Here is a 23,905-nt window from a genome sequence, read left to right on the forward strand (position 1 = left end):
GAGAGGCCTTACTCCCTCAAGTTTAGGTCCCCCTCCAACATTTTCTCTCAGACTTTCGCTTTGTGTCCTTCATTGCAACGGACTATTTTATGCATTTGTCCGCTCAATTTTTTCTTTTGTGCCTCACACTCTATAAACCGAACAAGGGCAGTGCCTGGAATGCAGCAGGCATTCGGATATTTGTTGAATAAATGAATGAACAAATTGGACGTATCTAAGCCTCCTTTCTTCATCTAGAAAGCAACATTTACTTCAGTGTGCTGTGATCATTCTGTGTCAAGTGTCTGACACAGAAATCATTCTCTTATAAATATTTATCACCTCTGTGTGTCAGTCACACAACAAGGCACTGACAAGATGTTCAATAAATGTCAGTTATTAGTGTTTTTATAATCTCACAGAGAATGAACCCATGACCCCTGGTCAAGCCAGGAAAAAGTACCACACCAAAGGAGATGAAACGCTTTCCTTCCTTATCACACCCTCTCTTTTATTTTCTTAATTTTTATTTTAGGAAATTTGAAAAATAAAGGTATAAAAAAGTCACTCTTAACCTTACCACACAGATAACATAGTTTTGATATCTACCTTCCTAATTTATATTCTATTCAGAGTTATAGAAATTTTTTTAAAAACATACAGGAATAAAAATGTAATCACCTCCACAGTAGAAGCTGTTTACATTTTTGTCTTCTATTTCATAACATACCAAAACCAAAATTCTAAAATTATAATCAGTTTACACATAACATAATGCTTTTGTGTGTATTTTGTTATTGTTAAATCTACTTAGAGAATTTTTTAAAAATTTAATGATCACTCCTAATTTCTCACTATAGTCCAACAGTATGTTTCATTCCTTCACATTTTCTTGATTCTTGTCGCTACCTCTTCATGTAACATGGGAGTTTACATATTAATTTCTTAAAGTTGTATAATGACCCATTCCATTAAAATGTAATTATTCAGGGGCACCTGGGTGGCTCAGTTGGTTGAGCAACTGCCTTCGGCTCGGGTCATGATCCTGGAGTCCGGGAATCAAGTCCCACATTGGGCTCCCTGCTTGGCAGGGAGTCTGCTTCTCCCTCTGACCCTCCCCCTTCTCATGCTCTCTCGCTTTTGCTCTCTCTCATTTTCTCTCAAATAAATAAATCTTTAAAAAGTTTTTTTTTAATGTAATTATTCATTTGCCCCTCCATTAGTGGGTATTTGGATCACTTCTAGGTTTTCTTTGTCATGAACTTTGTTGCTAGGAATATCTGTATATGTGATGCATCTTTCCCTCTTGAATTACTTTCTTGGGGAGCATGCAGAGAAATGGAATTTGGCAGGGTCAAAGGGTGTGATCAGTGATACAGCTGGATTGGACAAGCAGGTTTCCCAAGAGGAATGTAGTCACAAATAGTTTTAAGGCAATAGAGTTCTAGATCCTCTACTTTCCTAAAATGGATCTGCCTGAAAAGATGCTTATAACACAAAGGCAGGCTATCTATTATCACTGTTTCCTTCACAGTTATCCTTCTGCCATTTTACCTTCTCCAAAGGGTACCGACCAGCAATCTCTACCCATTCTTTGGAACACTGTCCTGGGGAATAAAGACTTCCTGAGCACCAAATTAGGTTAAATTTAAAATACTGGTGTAGAGGGCACCTGAGTGGCTCAGTTGTTAAGTGTCTGCCTTCAGTTCAGGTCATGATCCCAGGGTCTTGGGATCAAGCCCCCCCAGGAGGCTCCCTGTGGGAAGGCTCAGTGGGAAGCCTGCTTCTCCCTCTCCCACTCCCCCTGCTTGGCTCTCTCTCTCTCTCTCTCTCTGTCAAATAAATAAATAAAATCTTAAAAAAAAAAAACAAAACAAAACTGGTGCAGGTGTTGAAAAAATGAAATGACTCTAACCACCATGTAACAAATTCTTTTGTGTATCAGATGGTTCCCAATACTCTGCCTTCAAAAAACTGGAAGAGGATCTGGTCAAGTTGTCAGCAGAGGAATCATTAAAAATGATTTCTGATGACAGATTATGACTATTTTCATCATATAAAGAAGGAACCATATAATACTGCCATTTTTGTAGGTAAGACAATGAAATACTGGCAGTTTTATATGGATCAATCTATTAAGTCAATGATTACAAAGAACTGAATGATGGGCACCTGGGTGGCTCAGCTGGTTACAAGTCCAACTCTTGATTTTGGCTCAGGTCACGAGATGGAACCCCAAGGGCTCTGCACTGGGTGTGAAACCTGCTTAAGATTCTCTCTCCCCCTTGGCCCCTCCTCCTCCCTCCCTGATGTTCAAAAAAAAAAAAAAAGGTCTGAATGTCATTGCAATAATCAAACTCTTTCCATTCCTATCTACTTATTTATATGCATAAGGCTACTCAGCACTAACAGCTAAAAGATGAAAACAGGAACAAAACTTTTGATCCATAACCATATCCCATTGTAGCAATATGTGTTGTTCACGCACAAATACAAACTACTTAAAAATTAAAAAGCTCCCAAAATCTCACAAAGTGTATTTCTGATTAAATTGCCTTTATGTTTCATAATTATTCATCAAAAAATGTAAGCTATGAATGTTGCTTTACTCATTTAACATACTAATGATAACCAAGTCAAGAAGAAAACAAATTTAATACTCAGAGCCTATGGTCAGAGGAAATTCTAAAGTATTTTAAATTTCTATGTATACAGAAATTTTATTACAAAGATATAAGAGGGTTTCAATAAAATTTATCTAGCATAAAATATAACAATTAGTATAAAATCTTGTTGGAGGAGGAGAATGAAAATATGAGTTTGAGGAGAAAAAGGTTAAAAACATGCAGGGGATTCCACGATTCTTCAAAATTCTTTTAGTGGGCATCCAAGCAACAGAATTTGAATACCTTAGAAAAGTCGGACCTATATTTAATATTGTCAACAAGTGGGGCGCCTGGGTGGCTCAGTGGGTTAAGCCGCTGCCTTCGGCTCAGGTCATGATCTCAGGGTCCTGGGATCGAGTCCCACATCAGGCTCTCTGCTCAGCAGGGAGCCTGCCTCCCTTCCTCTCTCTCTGCCTGCCTCTCCATCTACTTGTGATTTCTCTCTGTCAAATAAATAAATAAATAATCTTAAAAAAAAAAAAATATTGTCAACAAGTTTTCTCTGAGCCTGTTTCCCCATCTGTAAAATAAGAAGGCTGGCTAAAAGTACATGATGGGGGACTAGTACATGAATTGCAGAATTATCAATTTAATGGAATATATTCATCTGTTAAAAGGAAGTAAAATCAAGGGGCGCCTGGGTGGCTCAGTTGGTTAAGCATCTGCCTTTGGCTCAGGTAGTGATCCCAGAGTCCTGGGATCAAGCCCTGCAGTGGGCTCCTTGCTCACTGGGTCTGCTTTTCCCTCTGCCCCTCCCTGTTATTCGTGATCACTCTCTCTAATAAATAAAATCTTAAAAAAAAGTAAAACTGACCTATATGTATCAATAAAGAATGATCCCCAAGACATATTCAGTGAAAAGGTACATAATATATTCCTATCTATGTAAAGAAAAAAGGTAAATATAATTTATGCATACATTTATGCATACAGATTTCTAGAAAGCTATACACAAAACGTAATACAAGCTGGACTGGGGAGGGCGTCTGGGGATGGGTGCTCAAGATTTACTTTTCACTGTATTCCTCTGTGTGCTTTTAAAATTTACCACCATCTACATGTATTACCTTTTCTTAAAATAAAAAAAGAAACGAGCTTGTAAAAATATTGTGGTATACATAGGGGCCTGTTAGATGGGCTCCAACATCCCACCCTCCCAGCTGTGACTCCATCAGATCATGTAATAGAAAACAATAATGATGGCACAGAGAGCAGCCCCAGCTGCTTTCACGTCTTTTCTCAGGCCCTCTGTCAAGAATGAAGAGATTTGACAGAACTGTCCAGTGGAGAAACAGTTGTTGCCAATGGTGGTTACTGGCCAGCCTGGAAAGACACTTCCTACTTCATTTTATTTTATTTTTTTTTAAAGATTTTATTTATTTATTTGACAGAAAGAGATCACAAGCAGGTAGAGAGGCAGGCAGAGAAAGAGAGAGAGGGAAGCAGGCTCCCTGCTGAGCAGAGAGCCCGATGCGGGACTCGATCCCAGGACCCTGAGATCATGACCTGAGCCCAAGGCAGCGGCTTAACCCATTGAGCCACCCAGGGCCCCTCCTACTTCATTTTAAATGGTATCACATTTCACAGCACACTGGAAGCTCAGTTCCTGATACCTTAAAGCTCCCTTTGGAAAATGCAGCTTGGCAGAGCCTCAAGTCTGTCTAATTCACTCTAACTCTCTCTTCTGTCTCCAACTCAAGTACTCAAGCAACTAAAATACCTCATTTGACTTATACCAGAATGAATCTGCTTTGATCCTTTCTTAATTAAACTCTTCAGAGTGTAGGGATAAAGGGTACATACCTCAATATCATAAAGCTATCTATGAAAAACCCACAGCAAATATCATTCTTAATGGGGAAAAACTGAGAGCTTTTCCCCTAAGGCCAGGAACACACCAGGGATGTCCACTATCCCCACTGCTATTCATCATAGTAGTAGGAGTCCTAGCCTCAGCAATCAGACAACAAAAAGAAATAAAAGACATCCGAATCAGCAAAGAAGTCAAACTCTCATTCTTTGCAGATGATACTTTATGTGGAAAACCCAAAAGACTGCACCCCAAAACTTCTAGAACTCATATAGGAATTCAGCAAAGTGTCAGGATATAAAATCAATGCACAGAAATCAGTTGCATTTCTGTACACCAACAAGACAGAAGAAAGAGAAATTAAGGAGTCAGTCCCATTTACAATTGTACCCAAAACCATAAGATACCTAGGAATAAATCTAACAGAGAGGCAAAAAATTGGTATTCAGAAAACTATAGAACATTTATGAAAGAAATTGAAGACACAAAAAAATGGAAAAACATTCCATGCTCATGGATTGGAAGAACAAATATTGTGAAATTGTCTATGCTACCTAGAGCAATCTATGCATTTAATGCAATCCCTATCAAAATATCATCAACTTTTTTCCCCACAGAAATGGAACAAATAATCCTAAAATTTGTATGGAACCAAAAAAGACCCTGAATAGCCAGAGGAATGTTGAAAAGAAAAGCAAAGCTGGTGGCATCACAATTCCGACTTCAAGCTCTATTACAAAGCTGTCATCATCAAGACAGCATGGTACTGGCACAAAAACAGACACATAGATCAATGGAACAGAATGGAGAGCCCAGAAATGGACCCTCAACTCTATGGTCAACTAATCTTTGACAACACAGGACAGAATGTCCAATGGAAAAAAGACAGTCACGGGACGCCTGGGTGGCTCATTGGTTGGACGACTGCCTTTGACTCAGGTCATGATCCCGGAGTCCTGGGATCGAGTCCCGCATAGGGCTCCCAGCTCCACGGGGAGTCTGCTTCTCTCTCTGACCTTCTCCTCGCTCATGTTCTCTCTCACTGTCTCTCTCTCAAATAAATAAATAAAATCTTTAAAAAAAAAAAGAAAGAAAGAAAAAAAACAGTCTCTTCAATAAATGGTGTTGCGAAAATTGGACAGCCACATGCAGAAGAATGAAACTGGACCATTTCCTTATACCACACACAAAAATAGACTCAAAATGGATGAAAGACCTAAACGTGAGAGAGGAATCCATCAAAATCCTTGAGGAGAACACAAGCAGCAACCTCTTCAACCTCAGCCACAGCAACTTCTTCCTAGAAACATCACCAAAGGCAAGGGAAGCAAGGACAAAAATGAACTATTGGGACTTCATCAAGATCAAAAGCTTTTGCACAGCAAAGGATACAGTCAACAAAACCAAAAGACAACTGACAGAATGGGAGAAGATACTTGCAAATGACATATCAGACAAAGGGCTAGTATACAAAATCTATAAAGAACTTATCACACTCAACACCCAAAGAACAAATAATCCTATCAAGAAATGGGCAGAAGACCTAAACAGACATTTCTATAAAGAAGACATCCAAATGGCGAACAGACACATGGAAAAGTGTTCAACATCACTCACCGTCAGAGAAATACAAATCAAAACCATAATGAGACACCACCTCACACCAGTCAGAAAGGCTGAAATTAACAAGTCAGGAAATGACAGATGTTGGCGAGGCTGCGGAGAAAAGGGAACCCTCCTACACTGTGGGTGGGAATGCAAGCTGGTGCAGCCACTCTGGAAAACAGTACGGAGGTTCCTCAAAAAGTTGAAAATAGAGCTACCCTACAACCCAGCAATTACACTACTGGGTATTTACCCCCAAAACACAAATGTAGAGACCTGAAGGGCCACGTGCACCCCCGTGTTTACAGCAGCAATGTCCACAATAGCCAAACTATGGAAAGAACCTAGATGTCCATCAGCAGATGAATGGATAAAGAAGATGTGGTGTATATGTATGACGCAATATCATGCAGCCATCAAAAACTGAAATCTTGCCATCTGCAACAACATGGATGGAACTGGAGGGTATTATGCTAAGTGAAATAAGTCAATCAGAGAAAGACAATTATCATATGATCTCACTTGTATGTGGAATTTGAGAAACAAAGCAGAGGATAGTAGGGGGAAGAGAGGAAAAAATGAAACCAGAGAGGGAGACAAACAAAAGAGTCTCTTAAGGCTCTTCATCTCAGGAAACAAACTGAGGGTTGCTGGAAGAGAGGGGGTGTGGGAGGGGTAGAGTGGCTGGGTGATGGACACTGGGGAGGGTATGTGCTACAGTAAATGTTTTGCATTGTGTAAGACTGAGGAACCACAGAACTGTACCCCTGAAACAAATAATACATTATATGTTAATAAAAAATAAAACAGAATTAAGTTCAAAAAAAAAAAAAAAAAAAAAAAGAATGAGCTTGCCTTGTCAGTTTCAGAAAAACAAAATCCACCTCTCTGATCATTCCTACCTGAAGACCAGGCCAGTAGGCCTCTAGGGACTGGAAGACTGGCATGGACACAGTCCCCTTGTACATCTGTACCCACAGGTACCAGTCATCGAAGCGGGTGTAATTCCGAATGGCTGTGTTATATTCTGCAGAGGAGATGCAATAAGACACATCAGTGATCACAGAGATGAAAGGCAGGTCTTGACCCCAGCAGCACGGACTTACACTTTTGAAGACGATATGATGATGTAGCTTCAAAGCAGACTAGGAAGCAACAAGGCATAGAGAAAAGAGCATGAGTTCTGGAGTCAAACGTCCAGACTCAAATTCCAGCTCCAGCTTTACCACTTGTTAGCTGTGACCTTGGGTAAGGTTTTCCTTCTTAAGCCTCAGTCTCATTATCTCTAAAGTGGGGAGAGTAATGATACACACCTCATGGGACTGTTCAGTCATTCATTCACTCAACAACATTCACTGAGCATCTACTAGGTACAGGTACCTACAGGGTAGCAAACAAGACAAAAGGCAGGCCCTGAGGCCCTTACATTCTGGTGGGAACTTGAACTTACACTTCTCTCTAGATTGTAAATCCATGAAGGGCAGAGCTTTGTTTTGCTTACTGCAGAATCCTCCATGCTACAATAGTGCATAATATATACACACAATAAATTATTATCCAAATGAAGTACCAAATACACATGCCAATTAATAACACAATCTCAAATAGCACCATAAGGATGAAATGAAATAGTCCATATTGGGTGCTTGCACGGCGCTAGACAGATCAGTGGTACTAAGTATCTGCTGAATAAATGAATGGTAGCCCTCACAGTAACTATTACTAGGTGCTCAACAATTCCTCAATTTCATTATTATTAGTGTCCAAGGGCCTAGAGGATAAAACGCTTTTATTCCACAGGCATTAATCAACCACCTACCTCACGCAAAGCACCGTGGGGGACAGAAAGATGAATACGGCATAGACCCAGCACTCAACTGTTAGCTGTGGACGAAAGCTGACTCTACAAAGGTACTGAAGGCCCTTAGTTTTAAGGAGGGATCAAGCTGCTTCATGGGCAAGGTGTCACTGCAGCTGGGCCTTAGAGGGTGAACGGAATTTGGACACATGAAAACAGGGAAAAAAGGTGTTCTAGGCAAAGAGAACCCATGTACAATGGTCAGCAAATAAGAAACCCAGGGCCACACACAGAGAACAGAGCACAGTTCACTGGGATCTTGCAGGAAGGCCTGAAAAGCTACAGTGGGCACTAAGGGGGCAATGTTCAGTCCATCCTGGCTCTGAATGCAGACTCAGGTACTCAGAACAGATGCTGTCCGCACTTGGGAGCAAGGGAAAATTTCTAAGTAAATCACTTGTTGATGGGAAAAATCACGACAAAAGCCTCCCTACCCCACCCTTTTTACCTAGGAACATGGCCATGAGTTTCTTATCCTGAAGCAAAATGGCTCCTTTCACCAGGTACTCGAAGTAGGAGTCCACGCCAGCCCCGATGCCGGAGTCCTGGGCCACCCACTTTCCAGTGAGCACATCGATATGGTTGCCAACCTGGGAGGAAAGAAGACACATACACACACACATAGTCTCCAGGGAGGGCTCGAGACCAAACACGGATCTCCCCATACCCGCGACTGGCCAGTCAGAGGCAAGGCAGGCGGCCTGATACTCTCAGAAGACACGCAGGCTATCGGGGTATGGGGTTGGGAGGCCACAGACTCCTATTGGTATCTGTCTCTGATTTGGGGAACTGCTCCATGTAGTTTTAAGTTCTGGAACTTCCATCTGAAGGCAAACAGAGCAGACCCTGGGCAACAGAGAAGGCCCGTGGGAGAGACACTGTCAGAAGGCAGGCCATGGTAGGGGCTGAGAGGATTTAAACTCCACTGTGGTGTTCCAGGGCTGGAGAAAAACCTGCTGGTGTTGGACCTACTAACGGAGTTACTGTAGGTCTCCACAGTGGCATCTTCTTAAGGGATTTTCAAGGATTCCTCATACAAGTTTCACTTTTCAAGCTTAGAACCAGACTTGCATAAAATGTGTCCCTGCTTGAATCACTTTCAGACAACTCAGTCTTTCCAAGTCATAATGACTCACCAAGAGTATATTAGTACATCAGCATTACTGCTCTAGTAACTAAGGATCAGAGAGGTTGAGTGACTCGTCCAGGGTTGCAAAGTTTCAGTGTAGCAAGGCCAGGGATCAAACCCAATTCTGACTAAATCTAGTGTTATTTCCTGGATAGCTTTGGCTCAATTACTGTTAGTTTCACCAGATTATCTGATTTAAGAGCTGAAACCAGCCTTAGAGATCATCTGGCTCAAAGTGTGTTCAATCTCCATGGGTTCACTGGTATTAGAGAAGAAAGGGAAGCTCTGGGGTCACATAAATTTGGAAAATAGTGAGTTAAGCCAAGTTAAATAGATTTACTTACCATAGGATTTCATAACCTTTAACCTATTCATGTTCATTATGAGTCTCAAAAAAAAAAAAAAAAAGACACTACAGTTGGCCCCTGAACAATGTAGGGGGTGGGGTGCTGAGCCCTATATAGTCGAAAATCTGTATATTAACTCCTGACTATCAAAACCTAACCACTAATAGCCTGATCTCGAGTGGAAGCTTTACTGATAACATAAATAGTCAATTAACACATAACTTCGTATATGTATTATGTACTGTATTCTTTTTTTAAATGTATTTTTTTTAAGATTTTATTTATTTATTTGACAGAGATCACAAGCAGGCAGAGAAACAGGTAGAGAGAGAGAGGGAGGCAGGCTCCCCGCCGACCAGAGAGCCCGACACAGGGCTCGATCCCAGGACCCTGGAACCATGATCCAAGTCGAAGGCAGAGGCTTCAACCCACTGAGCCACCCAGGTGCCCCTATGTATTATATTCTTACAACAAAGTAAGCTAGAGAAAAGAAAGGGAGTGTTATTAAGAAGATCATATAGAAAAAAAAAAAAGATAAAAAATAAAATAGGGGCGCCTGGGTGGCTCAGTGGGTTAAGCCGCTGCCTTCGGCTCAGGTCATGATCTCAGGGTCCTGGGATCGAGTCCCGCATCGGGCTCTCTGCTCAGCAGGGAGCCTGCTTCCTCCTCTCTCTCTCTGCCTGCCTCTCTGCCTACTTGTGATCTCTCTCTGTCAAATAAATAAATAAAATCTTAAAAAAAAATTTAAAAAATAAAATAAAAAAGATCATATAGAAGAGAAAATATGTTTTATAGTACTGCATTGTAAAAAAAATCTGTCTAAGTGGACCCATGCAGTTCAAAATTCAAGGGTTAACGGTCTACGTAGTATTCCCCAAACTTAACTGACTAGGAATTACTTTTTTCATAGAACAGCTAACCATTCAACATCTCTCAGCACTGCTATTCCAAGAAACCCAGTTTAACAAACACAAATAGACAGTAAAAATGAGGGCCAGATGGGCTGGCCATCCAACGTCACCATGCGAGTCATGGGCAAGAAGCGTATGACACGCTTACTAAAAATCAAGAAGCTCAAGGCGTCAAACCTCAACAGGGCCCCCTTCCTGAGAGAGGGTGTGCTCTCTTGTGCCCTCTTCCCCCGTGCCAAAACTTGAACTGGAGGCTTGCTTAACTTTCAGTGTCCTGATGCGAAGTCCTGGGGCACTGCTGAGGTCACCCTAAGTTTCCCTTGGTTGGGCTGCAACTTACTGCTCGAGTCTTATAAGCAGGGGCTACGGTGGCCAACTTGACTCAGACAGAAAGGGTGGCAGCCGACCTACCAGCCCAATATCCGACCGGCTCTCCCAGAGGCGCATGAGGGCCACTCTGGCCACATCTTCAAACACGGGGTCACCAGTGAGGCTGCTCAGGGTGGCAAATTCCACAATGAAGGTCCCAATGCCTGCTGTACAGGTGACAGGGGTTTCTCCCGGGTTCACACCATGAAGCAGGTTCACCGTTCCATATGGCATTCCAGTGGGGGTCTGAAATGCTGAATAATCACAAAATAATGATCTCAGACAGGAGTGGGGACATGGGGATGGTTCAACACACAGGCCCAAACCCGAGGCCTCAGCCAGCACTTCCCTCTCTATCTCCTGGGTGATCTGTTAAGAGATGAAGACAGAGAGGGATAGAGGTCATGACTACAGGCCCTTGGTGACCACCTAACCCAGATGCTGTCAAGCAATGATCAGTGGGGCCGTCGGACTTTTGCCCATGATGAGGAGGAAAGCAGCAGGCTGTGCTCCAGGCTGCCATGTCCAGGTAGGCCTACTCTGGCTAGAGCAGCTCCATTTTTAAGTATTTTACATGATGCCTTCAGAGGCAGGCAGGAAACGTAGTGGGAGGAATATAGGGTTTAAGCCACAGGAAGCAGCTGGGCTTGTGGCATCCTAAAGAGCATGCGCCATGAGAAGCCCTTCACATGCTTCTCTCTTTTTGAGTTTATTGAGATACAACAACTGACGTACAGCACAAACACCTGACTTACCTATACGGTGAGAGGATGAACGCAGAAAGTTAACATCCATCGACTCATACAGATACAAAAAGAAAACATTGGTTTTTTTCCCTTACGATGAGAGCTTTTAGGATCTACTCTCTTAGCAACTTTCAAACATATTGTATAGCAGTGTGAGCTATGGTCATCGCGTTGTACATGAGAGCCCCAGCACTTATGGATAACTTATGGTGGTATCTTTGACCACCTTTGTCCGATTCCCTTCATATGCTTTTCCAGACACAGTATGACCAAATGAAACCTACCTGCAGACCCGAAGCAGTCCCAGAGGAGGCAGTTTGAGATCCCTGCTTTAAACAGTTTAGGGGGTAAACTATTACAATTTTTTAAAAAGGATATAAATTGCTTAACTACTGATGTGGTTCAACCCTCAATTTATAGATAGGAAGAGTCATGTCTGTAAGGAAGTGACTCAAAGGTCATAGAGAGGGAGCCAAACAGAGCTGGGATGAGAATGCCCACCTCGTGCCCACTGTTACGCTCTGCCCCTCCCATCCCTGTGTCTTCTGATTCAGGGCAAGGAGCTAGATAAATAGCCAGCGGCAGAGATTTCCTCTCTAGGCCAAAGGTCAAATAACCCCAGAGCAGCCCGTGCGTCACCGAACTGTGAACAAAGTTATCAAAACTTCCAAGAACCGCAAGGCCCAGCGACTTCATGATGAGTGGCAGACTTGTGTGTGGCAGGCCCAAGTGGCAAGTGAGGAGAACGGAAGTCACAACCTCGGGGCGCAAAGAAGTATTTCATAAAAGTCAGGCAGTTTTCAAAAGGTGGGGGGGTGACAAAATCCTCTCTTCACCTGAATGGCAGATCGGTGGGGGCTTGCTCCAATATGGACTTTCCAGCCTGTGTATTTCTCAATACAAACTGGTTTTTAATGACCGAAAAAGAAAGGAGGGGGAAGCAACCGAGCAGTGTGCCGTACCCATGAATCACACAGGATATGATGTTTTTAAGGAGACACTGAGGCTACGAGCTGTAAGCCATGAGTGCATCTGAACCAGCTCCCTCACTTTCCTCTGCTCTTCTCCAGAAAGGGAGAACTGTGGTGGCCAAGAGGTTGGTGAACGCCTCGGGTGATGTGTTTGGGTGTGAACAGCCCCAGAGTCCCCACCACGCCCCAAAGAGAACACAGTGTCCAGCTCGTGCGGCCATGCTCGGCTACTGCACCGCCAGGCAAATACACCGAGGCTTGGCCCGCAGCCCCGGACACAGCTGAGCTACAAACAAGTCCCCTGTGTTTCAGCGGTGTTTTCAGCGGTTCTCCAAGCACTTTCTTCTTTCTGACCTCGTTTTCAGCCTCTCAAAAAGCCAATGCGGCAAGCAAGCGGGGATTATGATTCCCTTTTGAGAGACAAGGAAACTGAACCAGGGAGAGAAGAGTGGCTTGGTCAAGACATTGGCTAGTCCAGAACCAGGGGCTCCTAATGCACTGATCAAGGCTCTTCTCTGGAATCCCTTTATTCCAGCAGAGTGTGGGGCAGGGAGGAGGCCAAAGGGCTCGCTCAAGTAAGAGAGCCTTCCACCCACCAGGCTGGCTTTCAGTGCCACCCTGTGAAGAGTCATGAGGTCAGCTCATCTGTCCTGGGCCAGGGTCCCAGCAGGCCCTTAAAATGCCCAGAACTCTGCTGATTTCCATGGTGGGGGTCCAGAGGCAGAGACAGCAAGGGTTTGGGTGAGAAACGGCAGAAAATAACTCAGCATCACCACCCTGGTCTCCAGCAAAAGTAGCAGGACCTACTGGACTTCCTGTACCCCATGTCTTACCTGGGAGGAGTTTTCGGGCCGCCTCTTCAGCCATCCTCAGGAGAGGCCCAGAGCAGGGCCAGCCAGCCTCCACTTCCACCCCAGCCTTCTTCGACAACAGGTGAGCCGACAGAAGTCCTCCTACCACTACAGAGAGCACGAAATACAAGTGTCAGAGTCCCAAAGACCAGTCTTTCCCGTAAATGAAACCTACATACTCTGTTGGGTGGCTGCCGGGAAGGGCCTAAAGCCACCTAGTGAAAGAATCCCTTAATCCCACATACTGGTACACTGGTAAGCTTACAGTTTTTTGCTCTTTGTGGGTGGATCCCCCAAACAATGACTATCACTTATTTTTAATCCCTATTGTATACCAAGCCCTAGGTACTACTGTCCCCTCTTTAAGTGAAGATATTGAGGTTCAGAGAGGTAATGTGACATGCCCTGGGTCATTATCTAGCATATGGTAGGGCCAGGTCTGTCTCACTCCAAAACCCATGCTCATTTCACTTGGTTACTCTGTCTCCCAATCCCTGCCCTTGCCCCAGAGACCTGGACGGGCATGGTGGGGGCAGAGTAGTTATTACCTTCATTGCATTTAATTCATCCGTTTGAATTTCTGACACAATATTTAGGACTTATAAAAAGACATAAATATGGGGCGCCTGGGTGGCTTAGTCTGTTAAAAGGCTGCCTTTGGCTCAGGTCATGATCCCAGGGTCCTGGGATCGAGCCCCATGTTGGGTTCCTTGCTTGTTGGGGAGCCTGCTTCTCCCTCTACCTCTGCGTGCCTGCAGCTTCCCTTGCTTATGCTCTCTCTCTCATTCTCTCTGTGTCCCAAAATAAATAAATAAATAAACAAATCTTAAAAAATAAAACATAAAAAGACATAAGTGTTCTGTATCTGGAAATATGACTAAATAGATATCCTGAATGGCCCTCTCATTGGAAAAGAATTGGTGACCTTGAGCTTCAGTTTCCCCTTCCTCCAGTCAGGGCGGGAATAAGAAACAAAGGCAGAACATACTGAAAGTGGAAAGTCTGATAAAAGATACCACCATAGGGGTGCCTGGGTGGCTCAGTCGTTAAGCATCTGCCTTTGGCTCAGGTTATGATCCCAGGGTCCTAGGAATGAGCCCCAAGTCAGGCTCCCGTTCAGCAAGGATCCTGCTTCTCCCTCTCTCTCTGCCTGCTCCTTCCCCTACTTGGGCTCTTGCTCTCTCTATCATATAAATAAATGAAATCTTAAAAAAAAAAAAAAACTCCCCAAAGTTGGGATCTGAAAGAATTATATAGCCTGTATAAGGATGGATTCAAAATAAACCCTATCCACCTCCCCCAGCATATTTTAAGGAAAACTGCATGCCTCAGATCTTGATGCCAAGTAAAAGAAAGGGAAAACAGAAAACAAAACCAAAAAAACTTCCCTAAGAATTAGTAACTACACTCACTAAGTTTTACAGCTTGAATTCACACTAACTGTGTAGTCTAGGACAACACAAACTTTTGGCATTAAACAGTTTCTGGGAAACAGTGCCTCCAGCCAAGTGGCAGAAGTAAACAAAAAGTCAACCTGGAAGAACCAACCTTCAGTCTAGGCCTCAAAGGAGCCCAGAGATAAAGTCTAGGGAATGAGTGTACATTAAAATCTAAATAAATCATAAAACATACAAAGAAACAAAGCACTGGGAGTATAAACCAGCAGAAATGACAAAAGAACAAGACTTACCAGTATATCAAATATTGGAATTATTGGACACATTACAAAATAATTATGTGGAAATGTTTAAAGAAATCAAAAAAGGTCTGGAACAGGCGACTAAGTAGCAAGAAAATATATAAAGGACCAACCCTATTTACAAAAGAACCAAACGGAATTTCTAAAAGTGAAAAATGTAATAATTGGAGTTAAAGATTACTAAAAATTACATAGACAGGTTCAATAGCAAATAAGATATATCTGAAGAGAGAATTAGTGGACTTGAAGACAGATTCCAAAAAATTACCCAAAATACAACATAAAGAGACAAAATTGTTTTTAAAATATCCCAAAGAGATTTGGAGGATACAGTAAGAAGGTGTAACACCTCCCTCGCTATAGTCCTAAAAAGAGAAGAGGGAGGAAATGGGGGAGAGGAACTACTTAAAGAGAAAAGTTCATAACTTTTGAAAACTAATGAATGACACCGATTCTCGGATCCCAGGAATGCCAAGCAAGATAATTAAAAGTAATCCACATTTATGCACATCGCAGTAAAACTGCAGAACACTAAAAGAAAAACAAAAAAAGTTAAGAGTCCATGTTAACTATGTTTTTTTTTTTAAAGATTTTATTTATTTATTTGACAGACAGAGATCACAAGTAGGCAGAGAGGCAGGCAGAGAGAGAGAGAGGAGGAAGCAGGCTCCCTGCTGAGCAGAGAGCCCAATGCGGGGCTCGATCCCAGGACCCTGAGATCATGAACTGAGCCAAAGGCAGAGTCTTTAACCCAATGAGCCACTGAGGCGCCCCCCATGTAACAACGATTATTGAAATTGGGTGATGGGTAGCTCTAGTTCATTATATTATTTTCTCTATTTTTATATATTTTTGAAAGCTTTCATAATAAAAAGCTTTTAAAAGGAGGGGACAATGAGCATAAATAAAACCAAACACGTGCAAAATAATAACAATGAGACTGACAGATTACGTCTTAACAATGACAATGAAATGAGAAGACAATTGAAAGGTTTCTTCCACATGCTAAGAGAAAAATCCCATCAATTTAGAACCATATGTCCTGCAAAATTATCCCTCAAAGACCCAAGAAAGGCAATGAGATAAAGACATATCATACAAACAAAAGCTGAGAAAATCTGTCAAGAGTGGCACCTGGGTGGCTCAGTGGGTTAAGCCTCTGCCTTCAGCTCAGGTCATGATTTCAGGGTCCTGGGATTGAGCCCCTCATTGGGCTCTCTGCTCAGCAGGGTGCCTGCTTCCCCCCCTTCTCTCTCTGCCTGCCTCTGCCTACTTGTGATCTCCATCTGTCAAATAAATAAATAAAATCTTTAAAGAAAAAAAAGAAAATCTGCCAAGAACACATCTGCAATAGAGGACATTCTAAAGGAAGTGCTTCAGATAGAAGGAAAGGGATCACAGATGTAAAGTCTGAGACATAGGAAGGAAAGATGGTCAAAGAAGTGGTAAATATGGGGTGCCTGGGTTGCTTAGCCATTAAGCATCTGCCTTCAGCTCAAGTCATGATCCCAGGGTTCTGGGTTCTCTCTCATTGTGCTCTCTGCTCAGCGGGAGGCCTGCTTCTCCCTCTCCCATCCCCCTGCTTGTGTTCCCTCTCTTGCTCTGTGTCTCTCTGTCAAATAAATAAATAAAAATCTTTTTTAAAAAGTATTTAAAAAAAGAAATGGTAAATATGAGTAACTCTAAAACCTCAACTGTACAGAACAGCAATCATGTATGGAGGGCTTAAAACAAAAAAACAAAAATGCAAACTACAGCATACAGGTCAGGATATCCTCAGAGCCAGGCTTTGTACTATTCAGGTGAATAAAGATTCTCATAAACTCTAGACTTTTGTTATGTTATGTTAAATTTTCAGGAAAACTATTTTAAAAGCTAGATACTGAGCACGATTTCTACATTAATAAAAAGGGATGGGGGGCGCCTGGGTGGCTCAGTGGGTTAAGCCGCTGCCTTCGGCTCAGGTCATGATCTCAGGGTCCTGGGATCAAGTCCCGCATCGGGCTCTCTGCTCAGCAGGGAGCCTGCTTCCTCCTCTCTCTCTCTGCCTGCCTCTCTGCCTACTTGTGATCTCTCTCTGTCAAATAAATAAATAAAATCTTAAAAAAAAAATTTTTTTTTAAAAATAATAAAAATAAAAAGGGATGGAGCACCTGGGTGGCTCAGTGGGTTAAAGCCTCTGCCTTCGGCTCAGGTCATGATCCCAGGGTCCTGGGATCGAGCCCCGCATCGGGCTCTCTGCTCAGCAGGGAGCCTGCTTCCTCCTTTCTCTCTGCCTGCCTCTCAGCCTACTTGTAATCTCTGCCTGTCAAATAAATAAATAAAATCTTTTAAAAAAAAAGGGGGGGGGAATGGAATAAGGGGGAAAAAAATCAATCTGAGGAAGGCACCAAAAAAAAAAAAAAAAAAAAAAGAGAGAGGGAGAGAGTGAAAAAGAGAAAAAGAACATAGAGAAGATGGGACAAATAGCACAAAATAATACCACAGAAACTAATGCAAATACCTAAGTAATTATAGTAAACGTAAATGGGTTAAATGCTTCAGTTAAAAGAAAAGATTGTCAGAATGGATAAACAAAATATAATATGTAATTTATAAAAGATCTATCTGATCATAAAAATACAGAAAGATTGAAAGTAAACAAAAGAAAAAGAAAGCTGGTATAATTATATTCATATCAGCAATAAAAGTGTAACAGACTCATAAATCACAGATGATAAATTAGACTCACAAGCTGTGAACACAGCAGTGAGCATGGCCTCCAACTCAGGTCTGATCCCTCAGCCAGATTTTGTATCATGCTGTCCCTCTGCTCCTTAATCTTTCCAAAAACGTTATCACATACCCGCAATACAAGTTTCATTGCAAAACACATACAAAATAAGGGGAAGAAATATAACTTGGCCTCCAGAAGTGACAGTTTGTTAAGCCACTGGTGGTCTAAGGGTTCACTGAAAGTAAGGGTTATACTAGCTTCATAAGAATCACTGGAAACCTGATAAAAATATCGATGCTAGGACCCAACTCAGAAATCCCCATTCATTAGGTTTAGAGTGGAACCTAAACATTGAACTTTTTTAAAGGTCCCAAGTGGTTCTGATGCACAGCCAGCTTTGGAAACTAATGCCCAAGACTTGCACCGTATAATGCAGTAAATCATGAACCACATGCCATTATTATTTTTTTTTTTAGATTTATTTATTTATTTTAGTGGCAAGAGGCAGAGGGAGAGAGTGTCTCAAGCAGACCACTCTGAACACGGAGCTTGACACAGGGCTCAATCTCACAACCCTAAGATCATGACCTGAGCTGAAACCAAGAGTCGGACACTTTTTTTAAAAATTAACATAATGTGATATTAGCCCCAGGGGTACAGGTCTGTGAATCACCAGATTTAACACTTCACAGCACTCACCATAGCACATACCTTCCCCATGTCCATAACCCTACCTGCCCCCCTGGCAACCCTCAGTTTGTTTTGTGAGATCAAGAGTCTCTTATGGTTTGTCTCCCTCCCAATCTCATCTTGTTTCATTTACAAGAGTCAGACACTTAACTGACTGTGCCACCCAAGTGCCCCCCCCATATGTCACTATTCAAATTTAAATTTGTTAAAAATGAAATGAAATTAAAAATTCAATTCCTCAGTAGCAGTAAACACATTTCAAATATTCGATGGCCATGTGTGATTAGTGGACACAACACTGGACAACATAGATACAGAATATTTCCATCATCATAGAAAGTTCTATTGGATAGCCCTTCTTAGAAAATAAGATCCAAGAAGGCAAGGGTTACGTCCTTCTTACTCATGGCTGGCTGTAAGCCTAGCGTCAAATACAGGAATCACTCTGGCACAATTTTTTCCAGTCTTTTCTCTGTCCCCTGCTCATGTCTAAAACTGATGGGGGAATCCTGAGACCTCCACACCCCATCCTCTGCGGGGAAGATCTCTGTCTGTCACTGGTCTGGGCCAAGTGCTCTGGCAAGGTTGACCCTTGTGATCCTATATACTAACTCCTGGTTTACACAGAGGCAAAACTCAACACTCTCTTTTCTTCCAAAGGTTCTAGAAGGCAGCCCTCACCTCGGATGTTGGTTTCAAAGACGGAGGCATTCACATCAATATCAAAGTCTACGTTGTCCTGGAGCACTTCAACCACTCTTTGGAATTCTGAAACATTCCCCAAAATCTGGAAGAGAAGACAGACTTGACAGTGAGGCTCTCTCAGGCTTGAAGGCCCTGAAGACATTGGATCAAGAGTCTGGAATCCTACACTCGTGTGGCCTTCACTTATTCAACTTAAGACCTCCAGTTTCTGTTCTAGGACTGGTGACAGGAGAAGGAAACATTGAAATCTAGAAATCACCCAGTATCAGGAGACAGGTTAAGTAAATTCTTAAGGACCACTTAAAGAGTCACTATGTACCCACTTTTTTTTTTTAAGTTATGTGTGTTTTTTTTAATTGTATTTATTTATTTGACAGAGAGAGAAGATCACAAGCAGGCAGAGAGAGGGGGAAGCAGGCTCCCTGCCGAGCAGAGAGCCTGATACAGGGCTTGATCCCAGGACCCTGAGATCATGACCTGAGTTGAAGGCAGAGACTTTAACCCACTAAGCCACCCAGGCGTCCCCACTATGTACCCACTTAAAGGAAACAATAAAGACTGTAGACTGTGTGAGGAAAAACTAGTTTGACATTTGCAGTGGGTATCTGTTATTTTTAAACTTCTCTGATCACCTTCATCCTTGTGGGAAACACTGCAGATTGGTTGGTCCAATACTGATTTCCAATCTCCTTTACTCTGGTAGTCTCCACTATAGAAAACAGAAATCCAGATACTCGCTTTCTCCACCTCCTTTGCTGCTAGAGGTGACCATGTTATCTAGCCAAGGCTAAACCTTGAGAAGTCTAGTGAGGGTACATCTGGGAAAGCTTTGGTTTTCCTAATAAAATTCGGTTTTCCTAATAAAAAGGGACACTGCTTACTCTTATTTCTGCCTTGAAAGCAGACTTGATTTCTGGAGCTGTAGCAGCCATTTTAGACCCTGAAGTACTAATCATGAAAATGAAAGCCAATACACTAATGATGGTAGAATGGAAACATACAAAGAACCTGGGTCTCTGATGGCACAGGTGGACAGCCAACCCCATGCTAGAAATTACCTCTAGACCTCCTCTCACTTGAGAATATTAACCTTCTTCATTTAAACTATCAGCCAAATGCAATTCTGATACCTTTTACTCTGATAGTAGTACCCTAATTCTCTCTCGAGGAATCACTCTTCTTCTACAGCTGTTCCTGCAGTTTGGGAGAGGCTGACCCCATCCCCTCAGCTGCAATAATGCGTGCTTGATGTGGAGCACTGTACTGTATCCCTTGGCCAGTGACTGGTTCAGGAATAAGTGGGCGACCCAAGCCAAATCAATGAGACTCAGTTCCTGGTATTAAAGCATAAGGGCTGATTCTTCCCATATGCACTGAAATTAATCTGGAGATACTCTTGGCTACTCTGCCCAGCATACGGAGAGCCCAAGAACACAGCTAACAAAGGAAGCAGAGATAAAAGAAGGACTCGGGAAGACATTTGTTCATATGCCTGGATCCAGCTAAGTCTGACGCCAGGCTTTATCTGGACTTTTTACTTATCTGACTCAGTAAATTCCCTTCTTGTCTCTTATCAGTTTGAACTGGGTCTCTTGTCACCTGGAACCAAAACAATTCTTATTATCTCAAGCTGCTCAGTGATTTGGACTCATATTTTCTTTTCTTTTTTAAGATTTTATTTATTTATTTGAGAGAGAGAGAGAGCAAGCATGAGCAGAGGGAGAGGGAAAAGCAGACATTCCACTGAGCAGGGAGCCCAATGCAGGGCACAATCCCAGGAACCCAAAATCATGACCTGAGCCAGAGGCAGACACTTAACCAACTGAGCCACCCAGGTGCCCCTCAACCTATGTTTCTCACTGTTCGTCTTCATGTAACCTATCCTCACCTACTTCAGGAAAACCATACCTGCTACTGCTATGCCTCCATTCTTTGCCTTGAGACATGCTGTGCCCTCTGCCAGAAAATTCTCCATCATGTGTCTTCCCATTTCCAAATCTGACCTGGCTTTGATTGTCTGAATGTCACTTCCTAGGAAGGAAGCCTCTGATCCCTCCAGCTAAAATGAACCTCTTCGTCCTTTAAAGACTATTTTACCCACAACTCTTACAGCACCTGTTTCTTTCCACATTAAGAGAGACCTTTGTCTGGGAAGGAGCTTCATTCATCCCTGCCTTCCCCCAGGGTGCCAAGCACGGCCCATGCAGCAAGTACTCCACAAATGCTTACTGAATGATTACGCGAATCTCCTTCCACAATGCAGGTAGTGATCTTCTCAAAATCCCAGCACTTCCCACCCTCTACTCAAACGTTTCAGCCGCTTTCCATTCCTCTCAAATTAGAAATCAAAATCCTTAACATAGTGAACAAGGGCTTCCATCATCCTGGTCCCCAACCAGGCTTCTAGCTCCACTCTGCTTCCTGCACTTCCTTCTCCGCATCCCAGACATACTGGCCCTCCTCTAATTTCCTGCATCTGCCTCGCTCTCTCCTGCTGTGAGGCCCTTGCCCATGCCCACTGTTCGCTCTGCCTGGACCACTACGTCCTCCCCAACTTCCCTAGTCAACACTGGCTTCTCCTTCAGATCCCAACTTGAAGTGTCATTTCACTGCCTTAGGGAAGTCCTCCCTGACCTCCTCAGTCTAGGTCCATTTCTTTTGTTACATGACCACTCACATGTTCCCCTCCCTCGGAGCACTCATCTTGATTTGTAATTCTTTGTCCTTTAAGATTAGTTTTTGATTTCCCATCTCCCTCACTGAAGTCGTAAGGCCACGAAAGCAGGGACCATGTCTTTTTAAACTTACCACTGTTAACTCCAGAGCTTAGCACTGTGCTTGGCATACAGGGAACCCCCAGTAAGTATTTGATGAGTGGACAAGTACATACAAGTTAACATTAAGGGGAAAAAGGCAAAAGTACATCTACAAGGTGATCACATTCAGGTCAATGTTATTAATATATAAAAATGAGGGGCGCCTGGGTGGCTCAGTGGGTTAAGCCTCTGCCTTTGGCTCAGGTCACGATCTCAGGGTCCTGAGATTGAGCCCTACATCGGGCTCTCTGCTCGGCGGGGAGCCTGCTTCCCCCTCTCCCTCTGCCTGCTTCTCTGCCTACTTGTGATCTCTCTCTGTCAAATAAATAAATAAAATCTTTTTTAAAAAAATGAGAAGACGTGACAGAAAACCAGAAATAGTGAAGTAGGGAGAAAGTTGTTCAATCCTCTCCTGTGACCTTTTTAAGGAGGACAGATAAGACTCCGAGTCATTCAGAGTTAAGCTCAAGTCCTAGCCCCACCATTTCATAGCCTTGGACCCTGGCCAACCCTTTTTACCTTCCTAAGCATCAGATTTCCCCACACTAAGAAGCGGTAAAGGTACATATCTCATGGGGTTGTTGGAAGGATTAAACAAAGTAACACATACAAAGTGCTCTGCACAAGCCCTACACACAACACATGAACTCGTTACTGCTACTATTTTTTTTTTTTTTATCACCGAACATGGCCAGTTAGAATGTAAGCCTCTGAAAACAAGGAGGGTCTCAAAGTCTCTGCATCATCCAGTTATACAGGCCTATCCCAGTGCTGTGTTCACAAGTCCTCTATAAACGTCTGCTGAATCAATGACCCTGAACACGTTTGGAATTCATCCTTTTCCTCTATCTAGCTGGACAACCAAAACCTGATGGCTCAGAATCTGGAGATGAAGATAAAAGGCCTAAGTGAAGAATTCGTTTCTCACCCACAGTCAAGCTGCCAAAAGAGGAAGGATCTCGGTTACACAACAGTGGTGCAGTAAAGCAACTGTCAAGACACTTACCAGCAAAGTATCCAGGGCATCAATTAGCGTCAGAGAAAAACTGTAAAAGGACAGAAATCCCAGCTGCTTAGTAAGAAAATCAAATGCAAGATAGTAAGGCTGCCCCAGATCAGATACCCCCCAAACCAGTAAGTGAGACACAGCAACGCCTCTGCCTGTCCCAGCTTCCAGTCACAACAGAGAAGCCAGAGTGAAAATTGCCAAGAAGCTCTGACCCATTTAATGCACCTGGGAGGATGGGCTGATACTGCTCAGCTGTGGTTAACCACAGCCTCTATATGCACTGGCATTCTTCTCTGCCATAGGGAGGCAGTATAAGATTCTAGCGAAGGGCATAGGCTTTTCCCCATCTAGGAATTTATCTCAATGTGTACAAAGCTGTATGTTTGAGAATGCAGATCCAGTAATGTGCAGAAGAGCAAAAAGCTAGAAACAACCCAAACATACACCAGTTGGAAGAATAATTATCTAAATTGCAATACATTGGAATAGTCCAAAACTATGAAGTTGTCAGAAAAGATTGTTATCAGGAGTTCTATGGATTAATGTTAAAATATTCAAATTATATAGTTCAATGGAAAAGACAAGGAATAGAATAGGCAGTGAGAGGTATGTTTCCATCTGCATTTTTGAAGACAGACATGTAGACAGAAGGCAGATTAGCAACTGTTTGGGCCAGTAGTGGAGGAAGGATCAACTTTAAGTTCCTATATAAGGGAACTTTTTAGCATGACAGAAATGTACTCTCTCTTGACTATGATAATGGTTACTATATGCTTTAAATGGGTTCATCTTATTATATATATATAAGTTATGCCTTTTAAAAGCTGATTTAAAAAGACACATATACATACTTATATGATGGTATAAACTGAAAATATTTTGGGGAGGATGTACATGAAAATCAACAGTGGTTGGAGTTCTAGGCTAAGGGAGATACGGACTTTATTGTATATGATTTGGTACTGCTTGGATTTGCCATTTGCTTACTTTTCTTGTCATCTAAAAAAAGAAAACCAGCACAAATTTTG

General features: G+C 42.6%; 2 protein-coding genes across 2 annotated transcripts in view; both read right to left on the reverse strand.

Annotated features, from left to right (window-relative positions):
* TRPC4AP (transient receptor potential cation channel subfamily C member 4 associated protein) overlaps positions 1-23,905 on the reverse strand; it is a 265,655-nt gene that overhangs the window by 68,980 nt on the left and 172,770 nt on the right. The gene's annotated exons all lie outside the window — the stretch shown is intronic.
* The window catches only part of LOC309872248 (ER degradation-enhancing alpha-mannosidase-like protein 2), a 32,494-nt gene that overhangs the window by 7,170 nt on the left and 1,419 nt on the right, over positions 1-23,905 (reverse strand). Inside the window, exons 3-8 of the mRNA XM_082746162.1 lie at positions 22,875-22,914; positions 19,029-19,134; positions 13,225-13,350; positions 10,717-10,928; positions 8,367-8,508; positions 6,963-7,087 (exon numbers count right to left, since the gene is read on the reverse strand). Of these exons, the coding sequence (XP_082602288.1) occupies positions 6,963-7,087; positions 8,367-8,508; positions 10,717-10,928; positions 13,225-13,350; positions 19,029-19,134; positions 22,875-22,914 (751 nt within the window). The remainder of the gene's footprint in view (positions 1-6,962; positions 7,088-8,366; positions 8,509-10,716; positions 10,929-13,224; positions 13,351-19,028; positions 19,135-22,874; positions 22,915-23,905) is intronic.

The sequence above is a fragment of the Mustela nivalis genome, assembly GCF_964662115.1.
Source record: "Mustela nivalis genome assembly, chromosome: 8".
Lineage (NCBI taxonomy): Eukaryota > Metazoa > Chordata > Mammalia > Carnivora > Mustelidae > Mustela > Mustela nivalis.